The sequence below is a fragment of the Colobus angolensis genome, unplaced genomic scaffold (genome assembly GCF_000951035.1).
Source record: "Colobus angolensis palliatus isolate OR3802 unplaced genomic scaffold, Cang.pa_1.0 Scaffold422, whole genome shotgun sequence".
Lineage (NCBI taxonomy): Eukaryota > Metazoa > Chordata > Mammalia > Primates > Cercopithecidae > Colobus > Colobus angolensis.
In genome coordinates this window covers 1,817,477-1,843,904 of record NW_012117622.1, presented here as the reverse complement: position 1 = coordinate 1,843,904, position 26,428 = coordinate 1,817,477, and the positions used below count along the sequence as shown (strand labels likewise).

At 35.7% G+C, this 26,428-nt stretch overlaps 1 protein-coding gene across 11 annotated transcripts in view; it reads right to left on the bottom strand.

Annotated features, from left to right (window-relative positions):
• Positions 1-26,428, bottom strand: part of PEX5L (peroxisomal biogenesis factor 5-like) — a 233,774-nt gene that overhangs the window by 95,685 nt on the left and 111,661 nt on the right. For 5 of the 11 annotated variants that reach the window (XM_011956703.1, XM_011956706.1, XM_011956715.1 and 2 more), the window contains one exon: positions 5,501-5,605. The exons of 4 other annotated variants lie outside the window; for them this stretch is intronic. In XM_011956703.1, the coding sequence (XP_011812093.1) occupies positions 5,501-5,605 (105 nt within the window). Of the gene's footprint in view, positions 1-5,500; positions 5,606-8,014; positions 8,081-26,428 lie in introns of all 11 variants that reach the window. 2 more of the 11 variants (XM_011956704.1, XM_011956712.1) reach the window with 1 other exon arrangement.

The window sequence follows — 26,428 nt, the reverse complement described above, 5'->3', positions numbered from 1 at the left end:
GAAATGTTTGCCAATTTCTTTGCTGGTTTTAAACCACACATTTGAGCCCATTTCCTCCCAGTCACATCTTTTATAAATGTTTGGGGACCTACTGATACCTAAGGAAACATTTCCAAAGACAAAGCTTCTACCAAGAATGTTGAGGCTTCTACAAAGAAGTCAAAGTGCCAAGAGAGAATGCCTAATGAAAAAAATTAAAATAAAGGCCTAAGCCTGCCCCATAACATTCAGAAGAAGGACTTGGACCAATGTGAATGAGAGGCCAGCAACACTTCAACACAATCCTATTCCCTCCCTGCTGATTTTAAATCAGAGATTCAAATCTCGAGATTTTGAGGGAAAACCCTGAAGTGGTTAATTGACATAGAAACAAAGGAAAACTCTTTTGTTTAGAAGTAAGAAGATAGGCGAGAACTTGCATGTAGGGGCTTCTGTCAATCAGAATGCAAAAGACTATCGAACCATAACACCTTCCTTGTAATCAAACTTTCAATCAAATGATTTCAGTTGAATTATGACTTATTCAGACTGGCAAGTTGATGTGATTAATATTAGCTACCACACCACCAAATTGCTTCATATATCAATACAGTGTTTTCTTTGTGTTAAACAAAGGCAGATTATATCACCCAGCTCTTAAAACTTCATCTGAAACTACATTTGTCTTAGCTCAACTTGAATTTCTCAATTTCAATGTTTTAAAATTAAACTATTATACAATCTAAGCTATAAAAAACTAGTAAGATGAAAAGATGTTTTGCTTTTTAAATATTGTTTGTTACTTAAACTATAGTGTATGTTTATATTGTTTGTCTTGTGACTTAAATCTTTGTGTTTGTTTTTAAAGAGATATACTGCTTAGATGTTTCATTCAAAAATATAGAGCTCAAGGTTTCTGATAACACATTGCTAAGAATTAACCCTAAAGCACAATACATTCTAGATGATAAAACAATGTCTGTAAAGGACAATAATCCATTATTCTATAATTTCACATTTCAGATTGATGATCTTGAATTGTTTTAGTTTAAAGTAAAAGATTCTGTTTTTATATTTAAGCATTTGGTGCTTCAATAACAATTTTTAAAGTTAAAACATTAAAGCTAATAAGCGTAAAACAGCTGACAAATATCTCATATTTGTAATGTTGATTAAGACAATTTGTAATATTATGGCATGTCTCTACCTCATTTAAATAATAGAAAAATTTTAGAATTATTTTGTTTGTATTTGAATGAAACACAAATATCTTTGTGAGTTTTGAAATTCCTGTATTATTTGTGATAGGTTTTTTTTTTTTTTGAGATGGGGTCTTGCTATGTTGCCCAGGTTGGTCTCAAACCCCTGGCCTCAAGTGATGCTCCTATCTTAGCCTCCTGAGTAGCTGGGACTACAGGTGCCCACCACTTCACCCAACTCTGTAACATTGTTAATTTAAAGTCATTTATTAAATAGGCTTTCATTCATTATTTTATAATTGAACTACTTGTTTATGGTTTTATTAGCCCTATCCAAGTTTAGAAATTAATTCGGTGCCTGTCAATATAGTGACCATACTGTCAGTGATTCATTAATATCAAAGCCAACTTAACGGACTCTATCAATTGAAAAGATAAGACAACTAAATCATTACCATGCAACCACTAAAAATCCAGATTTTTAGAGCTCTGTCATGGTAACTCTGACACTTGACAGAATTCATTTCCTCTGAGCTTATAGTATTAATGGACTGCCCCAACCCCCACTTCCTATTAGTCTACTGGTAACGGATAACCAAGTGATAACTTTCAACTCTTTGACTTGATCTAAATGTCAACCAACAAGCTACAAATGTATTCCTGACAGGACAGCTAGACTTTTGTAAAATGTGAATCTATTCACAGGGAAAAGAACAGATCACAGCTTGGGTAGTGCTAACAATAAATTAAAGCAGGCAGGAGAACGTAATTAAGACAATTTTTTAACTCAGAAATGGAAACCCAAACAAGGCTGTATTTACTAGTAGCCTTGAAAATATTCTTCCAATCGAGGACATTACTCTTTTTATCTTTATCAGAAACAAAAGTTAAATTAGTACTGAGGTATAATGGGTGATGACAGATAGAAAAACAAAGGCTGGGCTTGAAAAAATAAAGTCCCTTAACAAGAAGACACCTGCAGCACAGTTTTAAGACACTGTGTTCAATAGGCAAAGATAAATGAGCTATACCTTGCTAAAAAAGTGTCTAGGAGATATGGTCAAAAACAAAACTTCTGAAGGTTCCTCAAGAGAGAAAAGTATTCACTACAGTCATTTCATTTTTATGAAGAGAATACATTTTTTTTCTATAATACAATCAATCTTCTGGCAAATGGCTTTCCCTTCTATTCTAAAACTGAATTTGTTTATACTATTACCCTTTAGAATAGAATATTCTGTTCAACAATTATGATGAGGGCCTCATGATTTAAACATTTTTAGTTGCTATGTTTAAAAAAGTAAAAAGAAACAAGTGAAATTAATTTAAATATTTGATTTAGCCAATATATCAAAAAATCAAAAATATTACCATTTCAACATATGATCATTATAAAAATCATTAATGGGATAGTTTATACCTTTTTTTGATTACTCTCTGAAATCTGGTGTTTATTTTACACTTGCAGCACAACTCAATTTGGAGCGGCCGCATAAAACTCAGTAGCTCATGGCTACTGTACTGGACAGCACAAGTCCAGAGAAACTTTTTTTCCTCAAAGACCTGATTCACATATTTTCTTCAAACCTTTCATCAACACATGCTTTTTTACATACTATTTGATTTAAGTGTTAGTCTTGGACAGCATGTACTTGAAATTCTCTGAAGTCCTTGCATATTGTTTGCTTAATATGGAATAAATGATTTTTAAGCAAAAAAGAGCAGCTCTCAGTGGTCCAGCAATTTTTGAGTTCAGGTCATCTGGCCAACACTTCTGCATTATTCAATTTGTTCAGTGTAATATAGACAGCTCCACTGGAGTATGTTTGGCTTAATTTCTCTAAATGTTGAGGACCACACAATAATAATCGCGTAATACAAGAAAGTTCTAGAATATGGGATTATTCTGCACCTACAATCTGTTGAGTGGAAAGTTATGAAATAAGATAAAAGCTCAGTGTTCCAGTGAGTTATTTTCTATTTTACGTATCATAGTTGTCCCAATGACACTATTTATACAGTAGCAATTATCTTCAGACATATCTGGAATCTATCACATGAGCAGCTGGCATTGACATACCAGTGATGAAGATGAATCAATGTATTCAGCAGTATGTGGCTCTATGTTATAAGGGGCTTTATAGGAGACACTGGGACAAACATGTGTCAAGACAGTAGTACATTCACACAAGATAACAAGTAAGAATGTGGTATGATACACGGACTAGATGCTATGGTTGTCGTGGGAAGTACTCACTTTTTCAGATCATTCTGCTTCTGTTTGGTTTGTGCATGCCACTGGTGCATAGCAGGGAAGAAGCCACTTGTGTATAGTGGAAAAAGTATATCAACTAATAAAAACTGCATTTGACTGAGAAATAATTGTATCACTGCTGTCACTAAATTAATTCTGTAATACTATCAACACAACAGGTGCATTAAATTTTATAAATCAGAACTCTGTTTGCTGATTCATAAACTGGCCAGTATGCAACAAGAATATGATGCATCAAATAAAGCATTCTATAATCTTCATGCAGTAAACTGTAACTAATACCTCAAAAACAGTTAATGCAACATTAGACAGGGATTAAAGGAAAAACTTGGTACAAACGCATGTCCTGGATATGAGAAAATGGTAATAATCACAATTTCTTTTCTAAATTAAAAATCAAAAATATTATTTTGCATTACATTTTAAATGTAAGCTTAGGTTATAATGGTAATTTTGGACATGTGAAAAGATTACCAGCAAGTACATAGCAATGTGTGATTTTGTGAAAAAAGAATCTTGGTACTGGAGCCTGCCCTAGATTGTGAAGTCCTGAGATGATATGTTACAGTACAACTGAGCCAATTGCAAATTTGGTTAGGTCGTATCTACAGTTGTATGGCTCTGCCCTTAAGCAAGAACTTCAAGTAGTTCTCACCTCCCCACCCAACAGCATTCACCTGAGTGACTGTGGACTTAATGTTTTGGAAATGGGAGTCTACAAAGGTCTGACTCTGATTGACAAGAGATCAGTGTAAAACTGTATATGTTTTACTACATATACTAAGTAAAGAATGAGGAATTTGGTAAATATCAAGCAAATTTCTTTCCAACGATTACTATGTGTTATTAGGAAGAAGCATCTCTTCTTTTGGGATAAAAATATCCTGAAAACATGAAATTTATCCCAAAGTCTTGGGAATCTTTAATAGCTTTAAAAATTATTTAATTTTGATGTTATATGTTATAATTTTTATAACTTACAACATAGTATTTAGAATAAAATAAAACCACACATGTTGGCAGCAGCTGGGGATGAGATCTGCTGATATTCTAAAAATAAGTTGCCATAATTTAGCTTTTGATATAAATGCCTTTCATGAGGACTGTGAATGGACATTTTTCGAATTCTAGACATGTTCATATAATCGGAACTGAATCATATAATCGGAACTGAATGGAAAAAATGAAATGTTTAAAATAATCTAATCTAAATTATAAGATAAATGCAAGTAAAAATATTTTTCATTTGCGATTTTAAAACTGGTAGTTCCACAGAGTGGTGATGAGTACATTATACATATTTATGTAGATTTTACAGGGTGTTTCAAAAGTCCCCGAGGACATATAGGATTCACAGTCTCCACATTCTTTGCATACAAATGCAGACTTTTTTCTATACTTGTTATAATAAATGCTGAAAATGGCTCTCATGTGCTTATAATAGACATGACATTTTTGTTCTCAAGGTCACTAAGTATGAGAGGGGTCACAAATGCCATTTTCGGCATGGGGACTCAGGGACTTCTGGCTCATTCCTGTAAATTAGTTATCCACATAAATATGTATAGACATATATGTAGTATGCATAGTCACAACATATATATATTTAACATTTAAGAAAATTTAGATATTCTACTGGTAAACTGACATATGTATACAATATAACTTGTCTTTTATTCACAGGAATTTGATTTTCTTTTTGTTCAAATGTACTGTTAGCTTCGTTGTTATTTCTTTCCCAAAGTTGTTAACAAGACTCCTTTATAAAGAAGCAACATGTTTTACTTGCACATATATTTTCTTTCTCTTTTGTCTTAACTAAAGTTGAGTAATGAGATTAATATTCACAAATAAATAACTAGATGGTGATTTTTTCATTTTTTTTTAGCAATTTTGGTTTTCATCTATATTTATATAATTGTTTCATTGAAACTGTCTTTAAAAAAATTGGTTCAAGAGTTAAAGTTTTTTTTGCTAGTTAAGAATCACAATGTCTGATATATTAACATATGTCAGCTTCCTACAGAAACCCTATGGGTCTGCCCACCTGTGATGTCATAGTAAGGAGGGGCTTTTCTTCAGCAGACTCCTCCCTCGGTATCTCCTTCATCACCATGGCAACAGCCTTATCTGCCGCCCTAGAGCCTTTTCCCTATAACAGTGAAATCAACAATGACTTGTGTCAGGAGAGATCTTTAACTTATTATTTATTACAAGATATTCTAATGTTTAAAGAGCAATCCAACATAAATGAAGAGGTAGGCTGCTGCAAGTGAATCTTGAGGCTTTTGGCTGAGGAGAAAACACACAAAATCTGAAAAAAGATAATTTGTGAACTTTTAGTTAGCTACTTTTTCCCCTTTACAGCTGACATATTACATTTAATTTTAACATAGTATTTTATATGTATAATATGTTCTAAGGAAATTAACATGACAAGAATGTTTTTTGTAATATCAATTTAAAAACACTATGGGTTGCCTGTTATGTTCATTTATACATTATTACTATATAATTCCTAAATATTTTGAACGACAGGAATTTGGGACACAGATTAGAAGCAGGATCCAACTCCCACAGAGGGCTTTTGTTGGGTGATCTCTGGAGTCTTTGCCATTTTCGGGTGGATTGGGATAAAAAGAGTAAAAATGTTGCAAAATAGCTAAAAATCCTTCAGTGGCTTGAAGGATTCTTCAGCCAGTGAACAGGAATTCACCCAGCCTGTTCTGTGGTGATGTTACAAACTTGATGAAAAAAAAATTCTGTAACTTTCAATGTTTTTCAGACCAAATAATTTTAATAGAGTTTTAGAAATGTCTTTTAACTGAAGAACCCCATAAATACAGATGTCAGTAAAGGATAATTAATATTGAGGCACTAATCTATGTCTCTCTATATATCTATAGATACATATGTATATGTATATATATATAGATAATGTGTACACACACACACACACATATCCCTATGTTATTTGTCTCAAAGAAGTAGAATTATAAACTGTAAAGGGATATGGTGGCTTTCTGTTATTTGAGTTTACCAGATTATTACATTTTTTGAGACTAGATATGGTATAATGGGAAAAATCTCCCAAAATATTACCTTTCCAACCTAATGAGAAAAATTTCATACTATGTAAAAATTAAATAATCCTTAAATACTTTAAAAATAAAAGCTTCAATTTTCTCAGGTCTCTGGGTAGAGCCTCCCTGAAGAAAATAATTTTATACTAAGAACACATATGAATATTTGTGTTGTAAGTCTACTTAAAATACAAATGTAGCAGACAGACCTATCACAGGCAAAGAAACGAAAACCGACATATGGGGGATCTAATGTTGGAAAAGGGAATTAAGAGCCAGGGTTGATATTAACTCAGAACTTAATAGAACTTGATCGTTTCCATGCAACAAAAAGGATACAATTGCATCATTATCTTGTGCTTTCAAAGGGCTTTAAGTATTTAGAAGGTAGGTTTACTCTAGGGATCAAAACACTGTCCATTTTCTCAGGCACTGACTTTCTAAAATGTAGCCAGAGGCAGCTTTTCTTTATGAGAACAAAGAAAAATTTTCTGTATAGTTAATAGATTTTTAAATGTGTGTATCTGTTTACAATGCTGAAAGTTTGTTTCTTTGTTTTGTTTTGACTTTATAACTAGAATTATTGAATTATAATGTGTTATTTCCAAGATGGAATATCAAATACTAGAGATTTTATTTAGCAAATACATCAGTAGTAATTTTCACATATGTATGTGTTTTGAAAAGTTTATATGGCCACAATTCATAGAATAACTGACTTCTGGAAGAATAAGTGATAACTTGATTCATTGCGTAGCAAACTGAGGTGCATAATGCTTCCAGGTTTCTTCTTTAATGAAGCAATGTGAACTTCCTAAAATGGAGATGCAAATAATTCTGAATTCTGGGAAAAGATTTATTATCGCACTATTAACTTGTTTAACATTTTATCAAAATATAAAAATTATTTGGATGAAACATTACACACTATAAACTTAGTACATCTTTAAAAGCTACACTCATTTACAGACTAAATACGGTTTATAACAAATATTTTTGTAGCTTACGTTTTTCAAAAGAGCAAAGTCATTTGTGAAGAATTCTTTCCATGCTTCAGTAAGTTCTAATAATATAGCAATAAACAAAGTGGCATGCTTATATTTCAATTCCTATTATATTTAAAATAATAAATCTAATGTTACAAGGTATAATTTAATTTAAGAAAATAATTCAGATTCTTTTCTTGGGCTAAGAAAAAATGTCAATTGATAAGCATCTCAAAAAATTTCAGGTCAATTTTTCAGTACATTATTTATTTGAAATGCTACCAATCCATAAACTACATAGAGATATTTCTTTACATGTGCAACTATAATAGCTAGAATTAGCAAGGGACATGCCATTTCACTAAAACAAAAACAAAAACAAAACAAAAATTAGTCCTTTCATGCTGAACTCTAGAACAAAGCAGTGGTCAGCTAGAAAGGATGTACGATAAATACATGCGGTGCTTTTTATTTCTTGCAGAAAAAACCCACCAAAGCCAGGGTCAGGTCACTTTTTTGAAGACAGTGCCACTTTTTCTTCAAGGTTACACCTACTACCTGAAAAGAGTCATGACACACCCATGTTAGAGACTGCTAGCAACTTTTTTCTTCACAGCCTTTTGGCTTTTGAGATAATCCCCCATGAGCGTCACTGTTTTACAAGTGTGGTAGAGTCTGAAGACAGAATGAGAAGGTCTGCCACAATGACATCTCCATGGTACCAGATACAGTGTCTAAAACCACTGCCAAATCAAGCGAATGCACTCATGTATCAATGCAAGATTTTCCCCAAATCAAATTGCCTCCTCCACCTGTTATCTTAAAATCAAGCTGTGTTATTTCTGACTTGTCTATTTATCTCATGGGATGATGCTTCCAGAAATCAGAACCTGACTGATAATTGGCTTGGCAATTCATGAGACTTTACAAATTTGCTTTATCAGCAGCTCTGCAGGGCTGATGACAATGTAACTGTGCAGGTTTCTTTCTTTTTGGAAGGCAGTAGCTTAAAACATTGTAAGATATATATGTAATTGTTCAGACTTCAAACTCAATTTTCAAAATATAACCACACCAAAGGGTCAGCTTTCATCTATTATGTGAGACAACATGAAGACAGCAACAATAAAATATACACTGAATATATATTCAAGCATATAAGCAGTTTATAAACTTTAGATAACATTGTCTATATGCTTCTATGCCACTCAGCAACAATGGAAAAGAATAGTGACATTTTAGAAGTTGATTATCATATTGTGGTATCCTCCAGCAATAATTTCAGCCTATTTATTTTCAAGTAATATTTCAAAATCACTCTTTCCCACTTCCTGGTTTAATTTCTTGAAATAATGTTGACTGGAAAAACAATATCAGCATTAAGGGGAAACTTATTTTTCTTGATGCTTTCCTGTGGAAAATTCTTTGATATTTTTATTTCTTCCATCATTTGTTTCTTCACTTAGGAAATATACAGAATGACAGCTTTCCTAACAAATAATAATTCTAGAGAATAATCTTTTTATTACATTCTATTATAAGAGCAGGCACAAATGAATGAAATACAGGGAGTCTAGCAGTGCCATTAACATTTATTAAGAAAACCCAGTCATGGTTCACTTATTCACTTATTTACTTTTTAAAAATACAGAACATAAGAAACAGCATACACAATACTGGACATCACAGGACCCTCTCCGGCTGGATACCAGACCGTGGAACCACCAGATGCTTCAGATGAGAAAGGTTGGACCTGTTTCACAGGGAAGGGGCTAAACTATTACAAGAAGCTACCACGTGCTGGGCACGCTGCTAAATGTTTGATATAATTTCATTTATTTGATCTCGTGGTAACTCTGTGGGGTAGATATTATCTTCCATAGATAGTTGAGGACACTGAAGCCCAGAGACAGTGTGATGTGGCCAAGGCTTCAAAGCCATTCTGTGGCCGAGCCAGGACAGGAACCCAGACCTGTTTTCCAGGCTTTCCTGCTTCGTCTCTATCATCCCGGTGTCTGTTTAGATGGCTTAGTGAGGCTGGAGGGCTCTCCCTGTCACCCTCACTGACTGCCATAAATGTCCGTTGTTCATGATCTCGCTCAGATTTGGGGCAGCAGCCACTTCTCACTATAATCACATAAGCAAACATTTTCTGAGAAATAGTTTCTTTCTCTAGTCTGGTATGGTCAATAACTTCACTCACAAGCACATTTCTAACAAAATGCTTTTGCTGCTTTTATCTTTGCAGAAAAGTAACCTAAATATTTCACTTCTTTTTTATTCCGTAGATCTTAGTAGGTTTATAAGCTTTAGCATCTCTCTAATTCTTATTAAATACTAGCTAAATGCCATTAAATGTCACTTTTACTAAGAATTTCTTGAGGTCCGTTTTGGTGCATAAAATACTTAAAGTATGCAATTCCACAGTTACACAGGCCACTGGTTTAGTTGCAGGTTCTATTACTTCTACCAAGGAATTTGTAATTTAAAACTTATTTTCATTATTTTTAAACTCTCAACAATTATCCAGAGTTTCTTTATCAGAGATATTAAACAGAAGAAATTGAGACAGGTTAGATTAGGGGAAAAGTAAAAAAGATTACAATACTAGACATCTCTGCCAACCCAAAATTATCTAATGTATGGATTTTCAAAATAGTCTTCCTTTTGTTCTGATTGTAAAAATTAATATACTTCTTGCCAAAAATTGATAAAAAACAGAACTAGGAAAATAAAATTAACAACCCTAATATTTTCATGAATTAAAAAATTATTTTGTTTTATAATACCAGCAATTAAGCAATTTTTTTAGGCTGAATATTTAAAGGATAGACCTGCTACCATGAAGCCTACAAGGATGAATATATTGAATATATTTCTTTATGTATACATACATGTAAACAAACTCCTGACATCTATATATTTTTGGGTTTTTTTGTTTGTTTGTTTGTTTGTTTGTTTTTGAGACGGAGTCTCGCTCTGTCACCCAGGCTGGAGTGCAGTGGTGTGATCTCGGTTCACTGCAGCTTTAACCTCCTGGGCTCAAGTGGATACTCCCACCTCAGCTTCCTAAGTAGCTGAGACTACAAGTGTGTGCCACCACACTCTGCTAATTTATTTAAAAAAATTTTTTTTTTAGAGATGGAGTCTTACTATGTTGCCCACGCTGGTCTCAAACTCCTGGGCTCAAGGCTTAGCCTTCCAGGGTTCTGGGATTACAGGTGTGAGTCACCACACCTGGCACCATCTTTAGTTCTGCATATGCTAAAAAAATCTTGGCCCTGGATTAAGGACCTGCAAAAAACTAGCCACCAAAAGGCTAATTTTTGATGGCGGTTCTTGTTTCTCATGCACAGAAGCAGGATAACCTTCTTTTACTTGGTGAGCTAAACGTCAAAGTTAGTGTCGTAAGTGTCATACTCTCTTCAAACTCCTAACACAGGAAAAGGTCAGGGCAATATTTTGCTGTGTCCTTTTCCAGTAAAGTGTGCCCCTGTAGATTTCTTCCAACATAGATTAGGGTTCAGGCCATGTTGGTTCTATCTTATTTCCTTCCCAACAGAATGTTTTGTAAGTTTTAAAAGTAGTACGAATAGCTAAATCTTGACATACTCGTCAATCCTTGTTTCTAAACATTCTGAAAGAAGCACAGATCTAGGTGTAAATAATTGGGAAGCATGGACAGAATTTGCTTTCCTTAAATAGAGATTCATACGTGGAATTTACAATTTATGATGAATTCACCATTGTTTCAGTGATCTGTTTGCAGCTGGAAAATGTGATTTACAATTCCTTAATAAGGGTAGTCAAGTTGCAGCAAAGAAATTGGTGCCTATCTATTTAAAATAATGACACAGGTTATTGAAAAGAAAGATTTCCAATTGACCCTCTATGTATTTCTCCCTTACTGTCTCTTTATCCCCTCGAGCATTGTTTTCTCCATGCAACAGGTGCACATTTCTTCAGCCATCATATTTTCTAGGAAGTCTTTTGGGATTAATTAATTAGGAGTTACACTAATCGCATTCTATTATATAATTCCTGGACCTTCCATTTGTGTTATGTGTTAATTGGCAGTATTTGTTTAACTAGACTGGGAATGTGATCGAATGGGGGAAGGACGCAGGTGGGAGAAAGTCACGGATACCAATCTCTACAGTCTTTGATTCTAAGCCTCCACTTATGAACATTACTGGAATTCCATGGCCACCATATGTATACTCACTTTCCTTGGTCTGAATGATTGGAGCAGGGTGAGATTATGACTTTCATGGGCCCTAGGCACTTTTGGCTTCATGAGCTACTGCCTTAAAAAAAATCATATTCTATTACTACATTGGTATAAAGACAAAAATAATCCAGACTGTACTTATTATTGTATATTAATTGTTACAAAATAGTCCATTGTGGGGGTTCTGATTTTAAGAGAGAGTGAAATTAAATCATTTCCACGGGTGTTTAGAAGTATTGTGAGCCCTGTGCACTGTGTCCACTATGCCAGGTGGATAAATTGGCCCTTCTCCTTCTGAGTTGGGGTCGTCTCCTCAACAGTCAGTGTGCTGTCCCTACTGCTGCTGTGCTGTCCCTGGAATGGTTGTCCTGGTCATCTCTGGGTGATCTATGCTGCTTCCACATCCTGCATGCTCATCATGGCTGTTCCTGCCCTAATAGCCCCCTTGGCTACTGCTGCTGGCCTCACTGTTTTTGTTAAGGAAATCTTTCCTAAGAGTACTCACAAGCCTTTGAAAAAATTTTTTTAAATTGACAAATAATAATTGCATGTGCTCACACAGCAGCTTTCATCTTGTAGTTCTTAAAACATACTCTCTAAAAGCCTGGAGGCTTTAGACCCCAGGCAGAAAGCACTGGCAAGTAATATCCATGGTTACTCTTAAAATGTAACCTCTCCACCAGACAACAGGCCTCAGCCTGCCTCAGGGTGGACTTCCGATCATCCCGGGGTGCTTCTGATCAAGTTGAGTCAATTTGTGCTCTTTTATTTTTATTTTTTTGTTAAAAAATTTAGTCTATTAGTCTTTTATAACCAGAGTCACTGATTGGCTCCTAAGTACTTCTTGCCATTTTTTTTTTTTCCTGACTATGCTGTTGGTCACCTGAGGAACAGAACTGTCCAATACCCCAAATTTCTGAGTTGTGCCTTCAGACTAAGCTCCTCCTTGGGACCTTGCTATTGTCTTTTATTTTGTAAACTATTCCTTGGCTGTGTCTCACTAATGAAACTGCCTTGTGAGAGGAAAGATTGTGTTAATATAATTTGAACCATTTCCGCATTGTTTGGTATAGTTCTCTGTGTGCACATAAACGCTCAGGTGCACTCAATAAATACATGTACTGGATATCTTTTTCAAATTATTTCATACTGAAATCACATTATATGGCCAACTTTGACTGAAATCACATTATATGCCCAACATTATATGACACCTTTGAAGGTGATTTTGAATTAGATGATAAGTTTTAATTAGACTCAAGGAAATAAAATAGTTTCAAGCAGCTAAATAAAAATGCATTAAAATTAATAAGATGTTGCCAGGTAAAGATGCTGAAAACTTGCTCCGAGGGACAGATAAGGCTTTATTTTTAATTAGTAAGATCCCTTTGTCCACAATTACCATTTGTTTGTTCTTTTGAGAGGATTACACATTCCCCCATCTCACTCTTACCATGTCCCAGGGCTTATTTACCCTCTTTGTTTTGCAAGCAATCTTACAACAATGGTCAAGGTAATAATACTTGATCTTCATTCACATATGGCTGGCTCTGAATCAGTAAAGTTTTACTCTCAGGTTTCTCTGATGAGTGTGGCTCTAAGTTACTAGAGATTATTTTATCCTAAGGATGAGCCTCTCTATTATACACCTGCAAGCAACTTTTCCTATCTAGGGTGGTCTGTCTTAAAACTATTTTTTTGTTTTGCCTTTGGCCTTACAATGAGGCTGGCATAAATAATACATATTTCATAATTAATAAGTAAATTTAGAAAGATATGTTGTTTTATTTTTTGTATGATAAATCCCAAATTTGTTATATTTTGAGAGGCCTTTGAAGATTGTGTGAAATATGTAACAAAAAATGTAATCCCAATTAAATGTTATTGGTATTATTTTTCAATTCTTTGTCAAATATCTCAGATCATTTGCAAACAGGCACTTTTTGGTGTTATTTTTAAGTAAAGGAAAATGACTAAAATACAAAGATATAAAAATTACTTTTTCTAGAAATTCTACCCTGTCTCCCCAAAGAGAATAACTCTAGACTGTTTGTACCTTACTTGCACAAATGGATGGACATCTTAACATTCAAGAGAAAGTAAAGCATGAGAATCATTCATCATCAACATAGGTAGTTGCATAGACTATGCTGAAGCAATGGTGTTTTGGGCACAGGGGGAGGTGAGACATAGCCTCTTTTGGAAAGGAAGTAGTGAAAGAGGTCTGGAGGCCTGGTTTCTCAGTGCATTTTATGATTGGAAAGTATTCCAAAGTAAATATAATAAATAAGATTCCCTGCAGGTAAATACAAGGTCAAGACAATGAAAATGTTCCCTTGGATTCATATGATCTCTGGAATTCTGTTACTTATCAGGGATTAGATGTATTTCCCCAATTTCTTGCCTCTAGTACATATACCAAATTAAAAAAAAAAACAAAAACAAGTCACAAGGAAGAATTTCATCCTCCCACCAAATTGGAGGCCATTAAATGTTGAAGATCATTATCTTGGAGCAAGAAGATTAAATTCTCTTTTTTTTTCTTTATTTTTGAGATGGGGTCTCACTCTGTTGAAGTTCAGTGGCACAATCATAGCTCACTGTAAACCTGAGCTCTTGGACTCAAGAGATCCTCCTGCCTCAGCCTCCTGAGTAGCTATGACTACAGGTGTGCACCATTGTGTGTGTCTAATTTTTAATTTTTTTGGTAGAGGTGGAGTCTTGCTATGTTGCCCAGGCTGGTCTCAAACTCCTGGCCTCAAATGATGCTCCTTGGCCTCTCATTGTGCTGAGATTACAGGCATGAGCCACCATGTTTCATCTTCCCTCCTTTTTTTAAAGATGAGAAAAAAAACTGTATGTTAAATATACCATTACTAAATTATTGAATGTAAGAGCAAACGTATCCAGATGTCATAAGGTAGAATTATATTATATCATTTTTATTCCAGAGGAAGGCAATTAACTAGTGAATTGGAATTCACCCCCTTTATGAATAAGCCTGACTATTCAGTAGCCTTTTCTGTGGCTTTCCTCATTTTCTGGCAGGTGCAAGTGTTTTTATCAGCTTGTTCCCCAGTCACCAAATGTCCCAGTTTTGTTGATATAACTTAAGAAAAGTAAACTACAGAAACCAGGCCAGGTTTACAAGCTACTAGCCAAGAAGGTCTGCAGCTAAGGTACTCCATCTGCCTGACTTCCCTGAAACAGCTCCAAGAGAGAAGCTGAGACTTTGGGAATTCCTATTCTAAAATTGTGCAACTGACTCTGGCACCTTTGCTTATCCACGTTTCTCTGGAGGTCATTGGCAATGTGTGGGTTGGCTCCTCACAATGCTGTTGGGTTCCTTAAAAGCAGATGAATAATAGTCTCTCACCTTGTGGAGAAGAGTTAGGAAAAGTATAGAAAGACCTTAAAGCTGCAAGCCACAGACAGCATGTAGCTGGGGGTGGTCAAGGTAATTACCAGCTAACGGAGCCAGTGGAGCCTAAGTGGTCAGTGGAGAAGAAAGTAGGAAGGCCATGTGGCATTTTGGTACCAACACCCAAACTGGAGTCAGAAGAGAGGAGTTTCAATCCCAGCTCTGCCTTTTATAAACTCTTCTCTCTAAACTTCTATTTTACCTTTTGAAAATAGGATGGCATTACTGTCTACATAGATTTTTGAGAATTACATGAAATAGTACACATGAAAGCACCTTCCACAACGCCTGGCACGTAGCAGGTACTGAAATATGAATTGACTATGAACTATGACTGCTAAGCTCATGGGCTCCGTTGGCTTAATTGTCTCTATGAGATAAGTAGCAAAGTATGCAATCTTTTGCTTGTATTCATCCATGGAATAAGTGGCATTGGTTCTCCTATTCTTACTGTTGCAGAGTATTCTATCATCTGAATGTACCACAATTTACCCATTTAACTGTTGATGGATATTTGGACTCTTCCAGTTTAGGGCAATTACAGAGAACACTGTAATGAACTTGAATTTAGAAGCCACAGGGGACGTAAGAAGACCAAATAAAAGAAACTGATAAATAGACGTGAAAAGAGCAGAGAGACTTAAATATCAGCAATAGAAGCAGCAAATAATGAATGTACGGAGAAAATGTCTTATCCATGAGCAAGTTAAGAGGAAGTCTGAGTCTCTGTAGCCAATAAACAAAGACAAGTGTTGACATGACTTGAATTAAAAGAGACTAATAGGGTACAGAAATCAAGGATCAGAAGCAAGACCAGAATGCTGAATCTAGCCACCAGCAGATAATAACAAACCAGTTTCTAATGATTTGGGATTAATAACTGTTAGGAGCTGAGTTGTGTACTCCCAAAATCATAGGTTTTCCTATCTCATAGATACTAAGCCCCAGTATTTAAGACTGTGACTGTGTTTGGAAACAGGGTTGTTAAAGAGGTAATTAAGTTAAAAGGAAGTCATTGGAGTGGGTCCTGATCCAATATGACTGGTATTCTTACACGAAAAGGAAATTAAGACACAGACATTCACAGAGGGAAGACCATGTGAAGACACAGGGAGAAGACATCCACTGACAGCCAAGGAGGACGGCCTTTGAAGAAACCAACCCTGCCGACACCTTGATCTCAAGCCTCCAGCCTCCGGAAATGGGAGAAAATAAAATAAATTTCTATGGCTTAAGCCACCAATCTGTGGTGCTTTGTTATGGAAGCCCTAGGAAACTAAACAGTGATAGAACAGCCACCCATGAATGACTACGAAGTGGTCTTACTCTTACATCTCTGTTTAGAAAAATCCAAAAAGAATTCACTAACAATGTTACTTTAAACCTTCTGAGCTAATTCCTTTTGTGGTTTCTAGTCTGTTCAAAAGGACTTCATAGGTATTGAAAACCAGAAATTTGGAAGCCTTGGCCTCGTACAACATGCCACGACCTAATTGTCAGGGAGAGTTGCCCAAAATAAATTTAAATGAAGATTGTGCCTCGAGTGGTCATTCAGTGCCAGCAGAGCTATGCTTTCTCTCACTAAATGGAGGTTTTAGTCACATGACCTCAAATTACAGTTTTGAACTGCTTGAAAACAATTTTCTTGTGAAAAAGCAAATTTCTTCTGATTTCTAAATGTGAATGCTCCAACGAAGCTATTTGTTTCCAGCTACAAGTTTATTAAATTATATACACTTAGAGGTTTCTATTAGTTAATATAGACATTAGTCAAAATATACAGTTGATATGTATGTAAACAGAGAACAAATTTAAAAAAGAACATTTGGAAAATAATCATGTACTACTGATAGTTTTTAAATTTTATTTGAAGAAAGCTCTTGCTAATAACTCTGCAGCATATTTTGGGGCAGGGCTTACACCTTGTCTCTGCTGTCAGACACAGCCTGACCCGTTTCAACTTATAAACGAAGACATTAGCTTAGATGATATCCGTTGGGGACTTCAGATGAGTTAGAACCCTGGGAGTGCCAGAATGTTTTAATAAAGCCAGTTTCCCTTTTTCTAATCACCATAAATGTATACTTCACCTCTCTGTTGGTATGCAGATGATGTACAAGTTCATTTTACTTTTCTATCAAACTTTCTGGTTATAATCACAGTACTGATTCATTTCAACTGTAGAACACCTGTTAAAAATGTCAATAGACATGAAATTTGCTCTTGGAGCTACCATTTAAGTACTTATTAAAAGAAAAAAGCCCTCTACATTCTCTTCCCCACCATACTTACTGACATTCAGGAAGCTAAGAGGCTAGGCTGTGAGTACAACCAGGTAGTACACTCCAGACAGAAGAATTCCAGTGGTTTTGAAGCCAGTGTCTGGGCTGTGCTTAGACTCAAGTTCTAATCTATATTCCATATTTCTGTTTTTAGAGGTTTGCCTCAACTGACAAAACAGAAGGGGAAGAAAATAGTTGTCAAGTGCTGGCCTTTTCTCGTGTGTTACTCTATTTGCTTATGAATTCCAAGCTGCTGAGGGATACCCTAGCCCAGTGGGATGTGGCAGCATAGCTTTATATATATGTGTTTGCTGAGGTTAGGCAGGGTTTCTGTTGATAGAACATGGGACATGGTGTGAGGAAACAGAGTTTGAGACTCAGAAACAATAATACTTTCTTGTGTGATCTTGGGCAGACATCTTTTCTTCTCTAAGTTGGAGAGTGCCAATGATACGAATAACTGCCTCAATGACATGGCAGAGTTTTTGTGAGGATAAAGTAAGTAATATATGTAAAAATAAGAATTCAATATGCTCTAATAATGTTATAAATCAGCAAAATCCTATTAGCTGGGTAAATTAGTTTCCATGCATATTTGGGAGTGCATAGAATCTGAAAGGACTATTTATATAATCTGAAATAGTAACTTGATAATGCTACACTGTAATGAAAAAGTTAATGGACTTCTCCTAACAATAGAAATCCAAAGCAAGTCTGGATCTGGCCCATTATAGTTACAGTTGCAAAACTCCAAGGTACTGTAAGACTGCTAATGAATTCACAGAATGTTTTATATGCTCTAGGATTGACAAATATAGAACCATGTTAGGAAATCTATCCAACCATAGTTATATAATCACAATAAAAAAGATAACTTTCAACTTTTAAAGTCTAAGAAAGGATTCAAAATAGAAGACTTTAAGACTGCTGGAATAGTTCAAGCAATTCCAAAATTTCTTCTAATTAGTACACTGGTTTGTCTGATGAATTATAAATAGGCATCACATATCTTGTTTCCAATTTGGAAAGACTAGAACATTTTGGTGGACCGTTTAGTTCATAAAGGTATTGGATTGTTTCTACTTTTTATTGGGCATGAAACATAATTGCCTGTATCTTTCTATCTCCTGTACTGGAAATAGGCCCATACTCTGTGTCTCAAGCCATTATTAACAGACAGAAGAGTAATTTGATAATATTGGTTTCAAGTTGCTTATAAAGTTTTTCTTAATCTGCTACAAATGGACTCCCTGCTAACCCCTACATTTTCTTCTTTCTAACTCTCAGATATATATCAAAAGAGACTAAATTAACATTTAAAAGTGATTTGGATCGCTTCTCGGCCTTTTGGCTAAGATCAAGTGTAAAAGTGATTTGGCCTGAACCCAGTTCAATCTGCTAAATAATGAATTATGGCCTTTTAGGTCCAAAGATAAAAGCAACTACATGATACTGATATTTTATGAGGCAGGTTGAAATTTATACTAATTCTAGGTACATGTTATACATACAAAAAATTAATCCTTTAAGATCCTAGTTATTCCTACATAAACTTATGCTATTTATTTAAATTAAACTTTTAAAAGGTTCTCAGAAAGCAGAAGAGGTTTTTAAGTCCTCCACTGAAGCTATTCCTAAAAACACTGAATTAAAGAAATCTCAGAATCTTTTAAGCCTATTAGAATTTATGTTTGAAAATTTAGAATAGCTCTAATCTCCGCTCCCCTATTAATAATATCACAATATATCCTTTTAGTCACATACAACCTGCTGAAGTACAATAAGACAAAAAACCTGATTAACCAGCATTCTAAATTATTTTTTCCAAAAAATATCGTGTTTAGGAAAAAAATGCCAAGCAAACCAATTCGTTTAAAGGATTCTAAAGATTCCAAGTCATGGTCCACAGTCAATATATATTCAGCCCCAACTCTGACAATTATATCTAAGGAACCATCCATTAAGGAAAGATGAGTGGGTAATAGCCCTCAGGCCTGTAATATCCTCGTTAGGTTTAGCATATTGTACTTAGTAATGTAGAATGAAGTATTCACACGTTAGAAAGACTTGCTACTAAGAAAAGGTGTTTTGTTCCCTTTAGTGAGTCTTGAGGTGATGAAAAGTTTCAGCTAATTAGAATAGCCAAATGCCTTTGAGTGTTCTCATTAATCAAAATTGTATGGTATTTCTTCTGCTAGACTTAAAAATACAGAGACTTGTTTTTAATTTCTTATACTTAATGGCTGATTTTCTCAAAGTGTTGCCACCAAGGTCACAGAAGGAAGTTATTTCAAAGGCTTACCTTTCCTTAGGCCATCACAATTACTTTAGCTCTAAATTATACGTCTACCAGTAATTTATTCAATGGTATAAAAATATAGACTCAGTTTTTGGTTTTGTTTCCATTTATAATAAACTTCTTTAAAGATCTCATTGCAAATTATTTTAAGAGATTTTAAGTTTCAGTAAAAACTTAACCTAATCTGTTGTAGGGCTTTTTATATTTAACTCATCAAGATTTAAAAATTGCAGACATGTTTTTTCTTTTTTTCTCAAGAACTTAAAACAATTTGCTCAGTAGGCTTAGAGTTTGAGCTTTTCTTTGAAAAGTGAAAATAAAGATGTTTGCATTTTTCCTCATTAAAAGTTGCTTATTTTCTTAGAGAATATTTACTTGGAAATAGAAATGTATTTCTTGCATTTGGATACTTTAATATCATAGTGTTTTTTGCTACAAGAATAAAACAAAAACTATGTCACAGTAAACAAAGAAAGTGACTGACACTTTTTGCAAGAACTTAACTTGGATTCATATATTACAGAATTCATCGTCTAGCTAGGTCTCTTTTAATTAGTACCGTAGAATTTTATTTATTTGTTTTTTTCAGCTTAGAGTCTGTGAATGTCGATGATTTTATTTTTAAGTTACATCATATCATGTTAACATTTTTATCTCTTTCTCCTTTTCTAAAATGAGCAATGAAATTATACACTTTAGAACTCTAGGATCTTTTATAAATATGATTTCTCTGTATATGACATTTGTGACTGTACAGGCAAGAGCAAGGACTGATAAAAACACACCAACTGGATCTTCTCTTTGATTAACAGAGATTGGCTGTGTTTTAGATAGCAGACATCTCCTTAGGTGCAAACATGGCTGTTAGAATGTCACTCTTATTACAGGGTGCCAAAGTTCCCCAGAGGATAGTCCAAACTGTAAGAGTTGCTTGGCATCATGGAATGGTCTTGAGGAAAGGGACTCTTGGAGCCCTTTTCTCTACTTTGATGTGCAAGCTCTTCTTCCATCACTTCCTCCCCCACGGTACTACACTAGCTAGCTCTACTACCCTACTCACCATTACACATTAAGTCTGTAGAGGTCCAAGTTACTGTGCTCTCTCTCTGCAAAGGCTGTTTCCTTCACTTGGAATTCCCTTCTTGTCATCTTTACCTGGTGAATTACACATATTCTTCCAGATTCAGCTCAATCACCACTTTTTTTTTAAATTGAAGTCTACACTGTGATTTTCTTAAAGTTGGATATTGGTTCTCATTCTGTTTTGTGTTGTCACAAAGTCATGTGGGCACAAAGGTGTTAAATGAAGTCTTGCTAGATGGATGAATGAAGGCATGAATGGACTGATAGGTGATATAACTGCCTAAGACTCTTTGAGGTTTCTTCCAAAGTCAGGTTACAGAAGGATAAAACCATCTCCTTCCCAAACCTCTCCACTAACATCCGAGGCAAAGACTAGGGATGGTGATGGCTCCTAGTTAGGAATTTAATGGAGTTCTCCTCAGTGATAATTTCAAAACTTTTGATCTCTGAAGCCAAAAGAAAGGTTGTTATGAGTTTATGGCTCAGCCATGGGACATTTTTATATTTTCTGCAAAGCCTTTGTAGGGATAGTGAAAATCATATTTACTTTAAATTAAAATATAGTAGCAGTTTGGACAGGGAGAAAGGAAAGAAAGAAGACTGGCTAAAAAAAAAATCCTCTACATTATCTAATTAAATAAAATAATTTCATGTAAACACCTTCTATAAGATGCAGCCTTTTTGCTTGTGATTGAGAATGGAGCCAAGTTTTGCACTCACATTGACAAAGTGTGGAAGAAGACAAGGAAGCGATTTCTTTGTACGTTTTGCTCAGTGTTATACATGTAAAGCCAAAAAAACCACCTGACACAGAGTAGGTACTCAAATATTTGTTGAATGATTTTTTAAAAATCCACAGAAAACTTTGATATAGCAGAAGCAGGAACTCATAGTCAGAGAAGTTAGCATCCCCAGAATCCAAAGAAATCTTGTGAGGCAGTGCTGGGATGGGAGGTTTTGAATTTTACAGTGCAGTAGTGCTTTGGGTCAATCTTTTCTGGATCTGAAGATTTAGGAAGACCTTGCTGGCATAGAGATTAAATAAAATAAAAGAGAAGAAACTATAACTTTAATCAAAGATGCCTTAAGGAAGAACTAGTACATTCATGTTCAGTGGTATTGAAACCAACACAAATTACCTTAGTGATGAGAGATGTGCAGAAAAGTCACTCAATTTTTGAAGATTATTGGAAAAAGTTGAAAATTGTAGTGATGGATTATGTGAAAATAGAGTGCTTATGTGTTCTGCCTGGAGGAAGGTAGAGAGCAGTTTCTGACTTTCTGAATTAAACAATTTCCTGAACAATCTGAGAATAAAGGAGGCACATGGAGGGTGTTTATAAAGGTCAACCCTGGAGAAGATGGCTGTGTATCAGATGCATTCTCTACTTTGAAGCCTCCAGGAATAGAGCACTTCTTTATTTGGTATGTGACAGTGAATATAACAATTTCTGCTTCTAAAGAAACTACTCAGAACTGTAAACTTATTTGAAGAGTGTGATGGTCCAAAGAAGAGACGGGCATCAGAGCATCCAGTTAATAAAAATAACTACCCAAATGGTATTCAGCATGTTATAAAGTTTCCAGTTGAATCTCACAAACACCTCTTTGAAGTGGATACCATTATATCCTCATTTCACAAAAGAGATACTTGAAGCTCAGAGAGAATAACTTAAATCAAAGCCAGTAGCCTAGTAACAGCAGCACTAGTAGTAATGGTAGTAGTAGTAATAATCACTTATCAAGCATCTAAAATATACCAGGTGTTGTGCTATATGCTTCATATATATTTTGATAGTACAGTCATGCATTGCTTTATGACAGGGATACAGTTTGAGAAAAGTACTATTAAACAATTTCATCGTTGTGTGGACGCTATAGAGTGTGCTTACCAAAACCCACATGATATAGCCTCATATACATCTAAGCTGTATGGTATAACCTATTGCTCTTAGACTCCAAACTTGTATAGCATGTTACTGTACTGAATACTGTATGCAATTATAACACAATGGTAAGCATTTGTGTATCCAAACATATCTAAACATAGAAAATGTACAGTAAAAATATAATATAAAAATAAAAAATGGTACACCAATATCGGGTACTTACCGTGAATGAAACTTGCAGGACTGGAAACTGCTCTGGGTGAGCCAATGAGTTTGAAGGCCTGAGACATTGCTGTATACTACTGTAGACTTTATAAACACTGTATTCTTAGGCTACACTAAATTTATTTTAAAAAATTTTCTTTCCTCAATAATTAAATTAAGCTTAGCTTACTGTAACTGTTGTACTTTATAAGTTTTTAAATTAACACGCCCCCCCCCCCTTTTTTTGAGACAGTGTCTCACTCTGTCACCAAGGCTGGAGTGCAGCAGTATGATCTCGGCTCACTGCAACCTCTGCCTCCTGAGTTCAAGTGATTCTCCTGCCTCAGCCTCCTGAGTAGCTGGGATTACAGGTGCACGCCACCGCTCCCAGCGAATTTTTGTATTTTTAGTAGAGATGGGGTTTCACCATGTTGGCCAGGCTGGTCTCGAACTTCTGACCTCAGGTGATCCACCCACCTCGGCCTCCCAAAGTGCTGGGATTACAGGAGTGAACCACCACACCTGGCCTAAAAAAATCCTTTGTGATCCTTTTGTAATAACACTTAGCTTAAAATACAAACACATTGTATGGCTGTAAAAAAATACATTTCTGTGTATCCTTATTCTATAAGTTTTTTTTTCTATTTTTAGATTTCTTTCTCTTTTTTTCTTTTAAAAAATCTTGTTAAAAACTAAGGCACAAACACGTTCATTAGCCTAGGCCTACACAGGGTCAGGATCTTCAGTATCACTCTCTTCCACCTCCACATCTTGTCCCACTGGAAAGTCTTCTGGGGCAATAACATGCATGGATCTGTCATCTTCTATGATAAAAATGTCTTCTTCAGGAATCCTTCCTGGCAGACCTGCCTGAGGCTGTTTTACAGCTAACTTTTTTTTTTTTTTAATAAGCAGAAGGAGTATACTCTAAAATAATGATAAAATGTATAGTTAAGTAAATGTATAAACCAGCAACATAGTTGTTTATTGTCATGATCAAGTATTATATACTGTACATAATTGTACATGCTAGGCTTGTACAGCTGGCAGCACAGTAGTTTGTCTTCACCAGCATTACCACAGACAAGTGAGTAATGCATTGAGCTATGACGTTAGCACTGCTATGATGTCACTGGTGATAGGAATTTTTCAGTTCCATTAAAATCTCATGGGACCACTGTCATATATGTGGTCTGTTGTTGACTGAAACGTCTTTCTTTTTTGAGATGCAGTTTCGCTCTTACTGCCCAGGCTGGAGTGATGGCGTGATCTCGACTCATCGCAAACTCCACCTCCTGGGTTCAAGCGATTCTCCTGCCTCAGCCTCCTGAGTAGCTAGGATTATAAGCATGCACCACCACAGTCGGCTAATTTTGTATTTTTAGTAGAGATGGGGTTTCTTCATGTTGATCAGGCTGGTCTTGAACTCCTGACCTCAGGTGATCCACCTGCCTTGGCCTCCCAAAATGCTGGGATTAAAGGCATGAGCCACCGTGCCCCGCCTTGAAACGTCTTTATGTGGAGCATGACTGTAACTAAATCACAATTCTTTGAGGTATATGCTTTCATTATGACCATTTTAAAGATGCAGAAACTGAGACACAGAGAGGTTAACTGGGAAGAACTAGTAAGCCTCAGAGTGGGACAGAACCCAGGGTCTGGCCTCAGGGTCTGTGCTTTTAACTACTAGGTTTTATTGCCTCTCATTAGAGCTGGATTACAAGCCAAGTTTGTGTATACTTAGGGCCATATTGTCAGCCATGATCCTCTACTAGCGCTAGGTTCTACTTGGCGGTACTTCACAATTTCCACTGTCATCCATTTTTTTCTTGGGCAAAAGCATACAGATTCCAAGTAGCAAAATCTGGATATGTTCATATTTTTATACAGGTCACACATTTGGTGGGTATGGTAAAATCCAGGATTTGGGAATAGGTACTTCTGACCTTCAAATTTATGTTCTTTCTTCTAGAAGGCACTGTGATAGTTTTATGTTAAAATAAAATTCTTGAAGACAGTGTGGTGCAGTAGCTTTTTAAAGTGTCACTGAAGTGGCTCATTAGTAAAATTCCCTTTCTACCTCTCTCTGGACCAAGGGGGCGCAAAAAGCCTAAGTTTCAGTCCTAGTACTCCCACTTAGAAGGGCGTGGCAAGGTTGCCTTTCTGAGCTTCTCTGTTCTCATCCGTTAAAATGAGAATAATGATACCCATTTCACAGTGTTGTACCCAAAGAACCCAGTGCAGGAAGTTAATATTGTGGGCATTTGAGAATCAATAATTTCTTCTTTCTTTTTTTCTTCTTTCTACCTCATCTCTTCTTTATCTTGGGCAAGACAGCAAATACCATGAACTTTCAATGGTATAAGCACTATGCTACAATTGATGTGTATTTGTGGACACTCCTGTGACACATCCACAGACAGTAGAGAATAAAATAAAAGGGTTCTTATGGAATGAAAACATATGAGATGTTTTTCAGAGTCCTCAAGTTCTACTCTATTCTCCAATGTACTGTATATCTCAGGCCAGCTTAAGGACAGCTGTGGATTTGGAAGAATATTCCACAGATTCTAAGACTTCATCAAGTACTGCCTCATTCTATGCTCTAGTGGTTTCACATCTGTACATCCTGGATTTTTGTGTGTGTGTGTACACCAGTAACCAGTAAAATGGAAAAGCAAGGTCAGGGAAGTAACAAGACACTGCCAAACTCTTTATGTGGGAGATCAGATAGAATCCTTGAAACACTCCAGCAAAGTAGGTTCTAATACTTCCTTTAATAATACTTAAGTTAAAGTGACAGTGGTGGGATTTGAACCTGGGTTTGCTTAACTTTGAAGCTGGAGATCTTCCCACTACCACAGCAAGCTGCCTCTCTCTAGGTACTTGATAAGTGTGTATGAGCTAAATAGAAATCATTTTTAGGCTTCTGAAAACCTTTCCCAGACTTACTTGTTGTTAGGGGGTCGGTCTTGCATTTTGGCAAATGATTAGGGGCTCTTTCACAAGCACCGCTGAGTCACACTTGATGGAACTCCGGCTCCATTCTGCTTAGGAATGCAGGGTCAGACTTTAGCAGAATGTTTTTTTTTCCTCTTGAGAGTAATTTGTCTGCAAATAGGTTAGGCTGCCATTGGGTGAGCAGTCGATGTGCCTTGAGTAGGCGGTCATGATCTGGACATATAAGCAGGCACTTCCACACTGAACTCTATCTTTGAGGCAAGAAGATGAAAAACAAATAGCTGTTTTTTTTTTTTTTTTTTTTTTTTTTGAGATGGAGTCTCGTGCTGTTGCCTAGGCTGGAGTGCAGTGGCGCATTCTCAGCTCACTGCAACCTCTGCATCCCGGGTTCAAGCAATTCTACTGCCTCAGCCTCCCGAGTAGATGGGATTATAGGTGTGTGCCACCATGCTTAGCTAAGTTTTGTATTTTTAGTAGAGACGGGATTTCACCATGTTGGCTAAGCTGGTCTCGAACCTCAAGTGACCTCAAGTGAT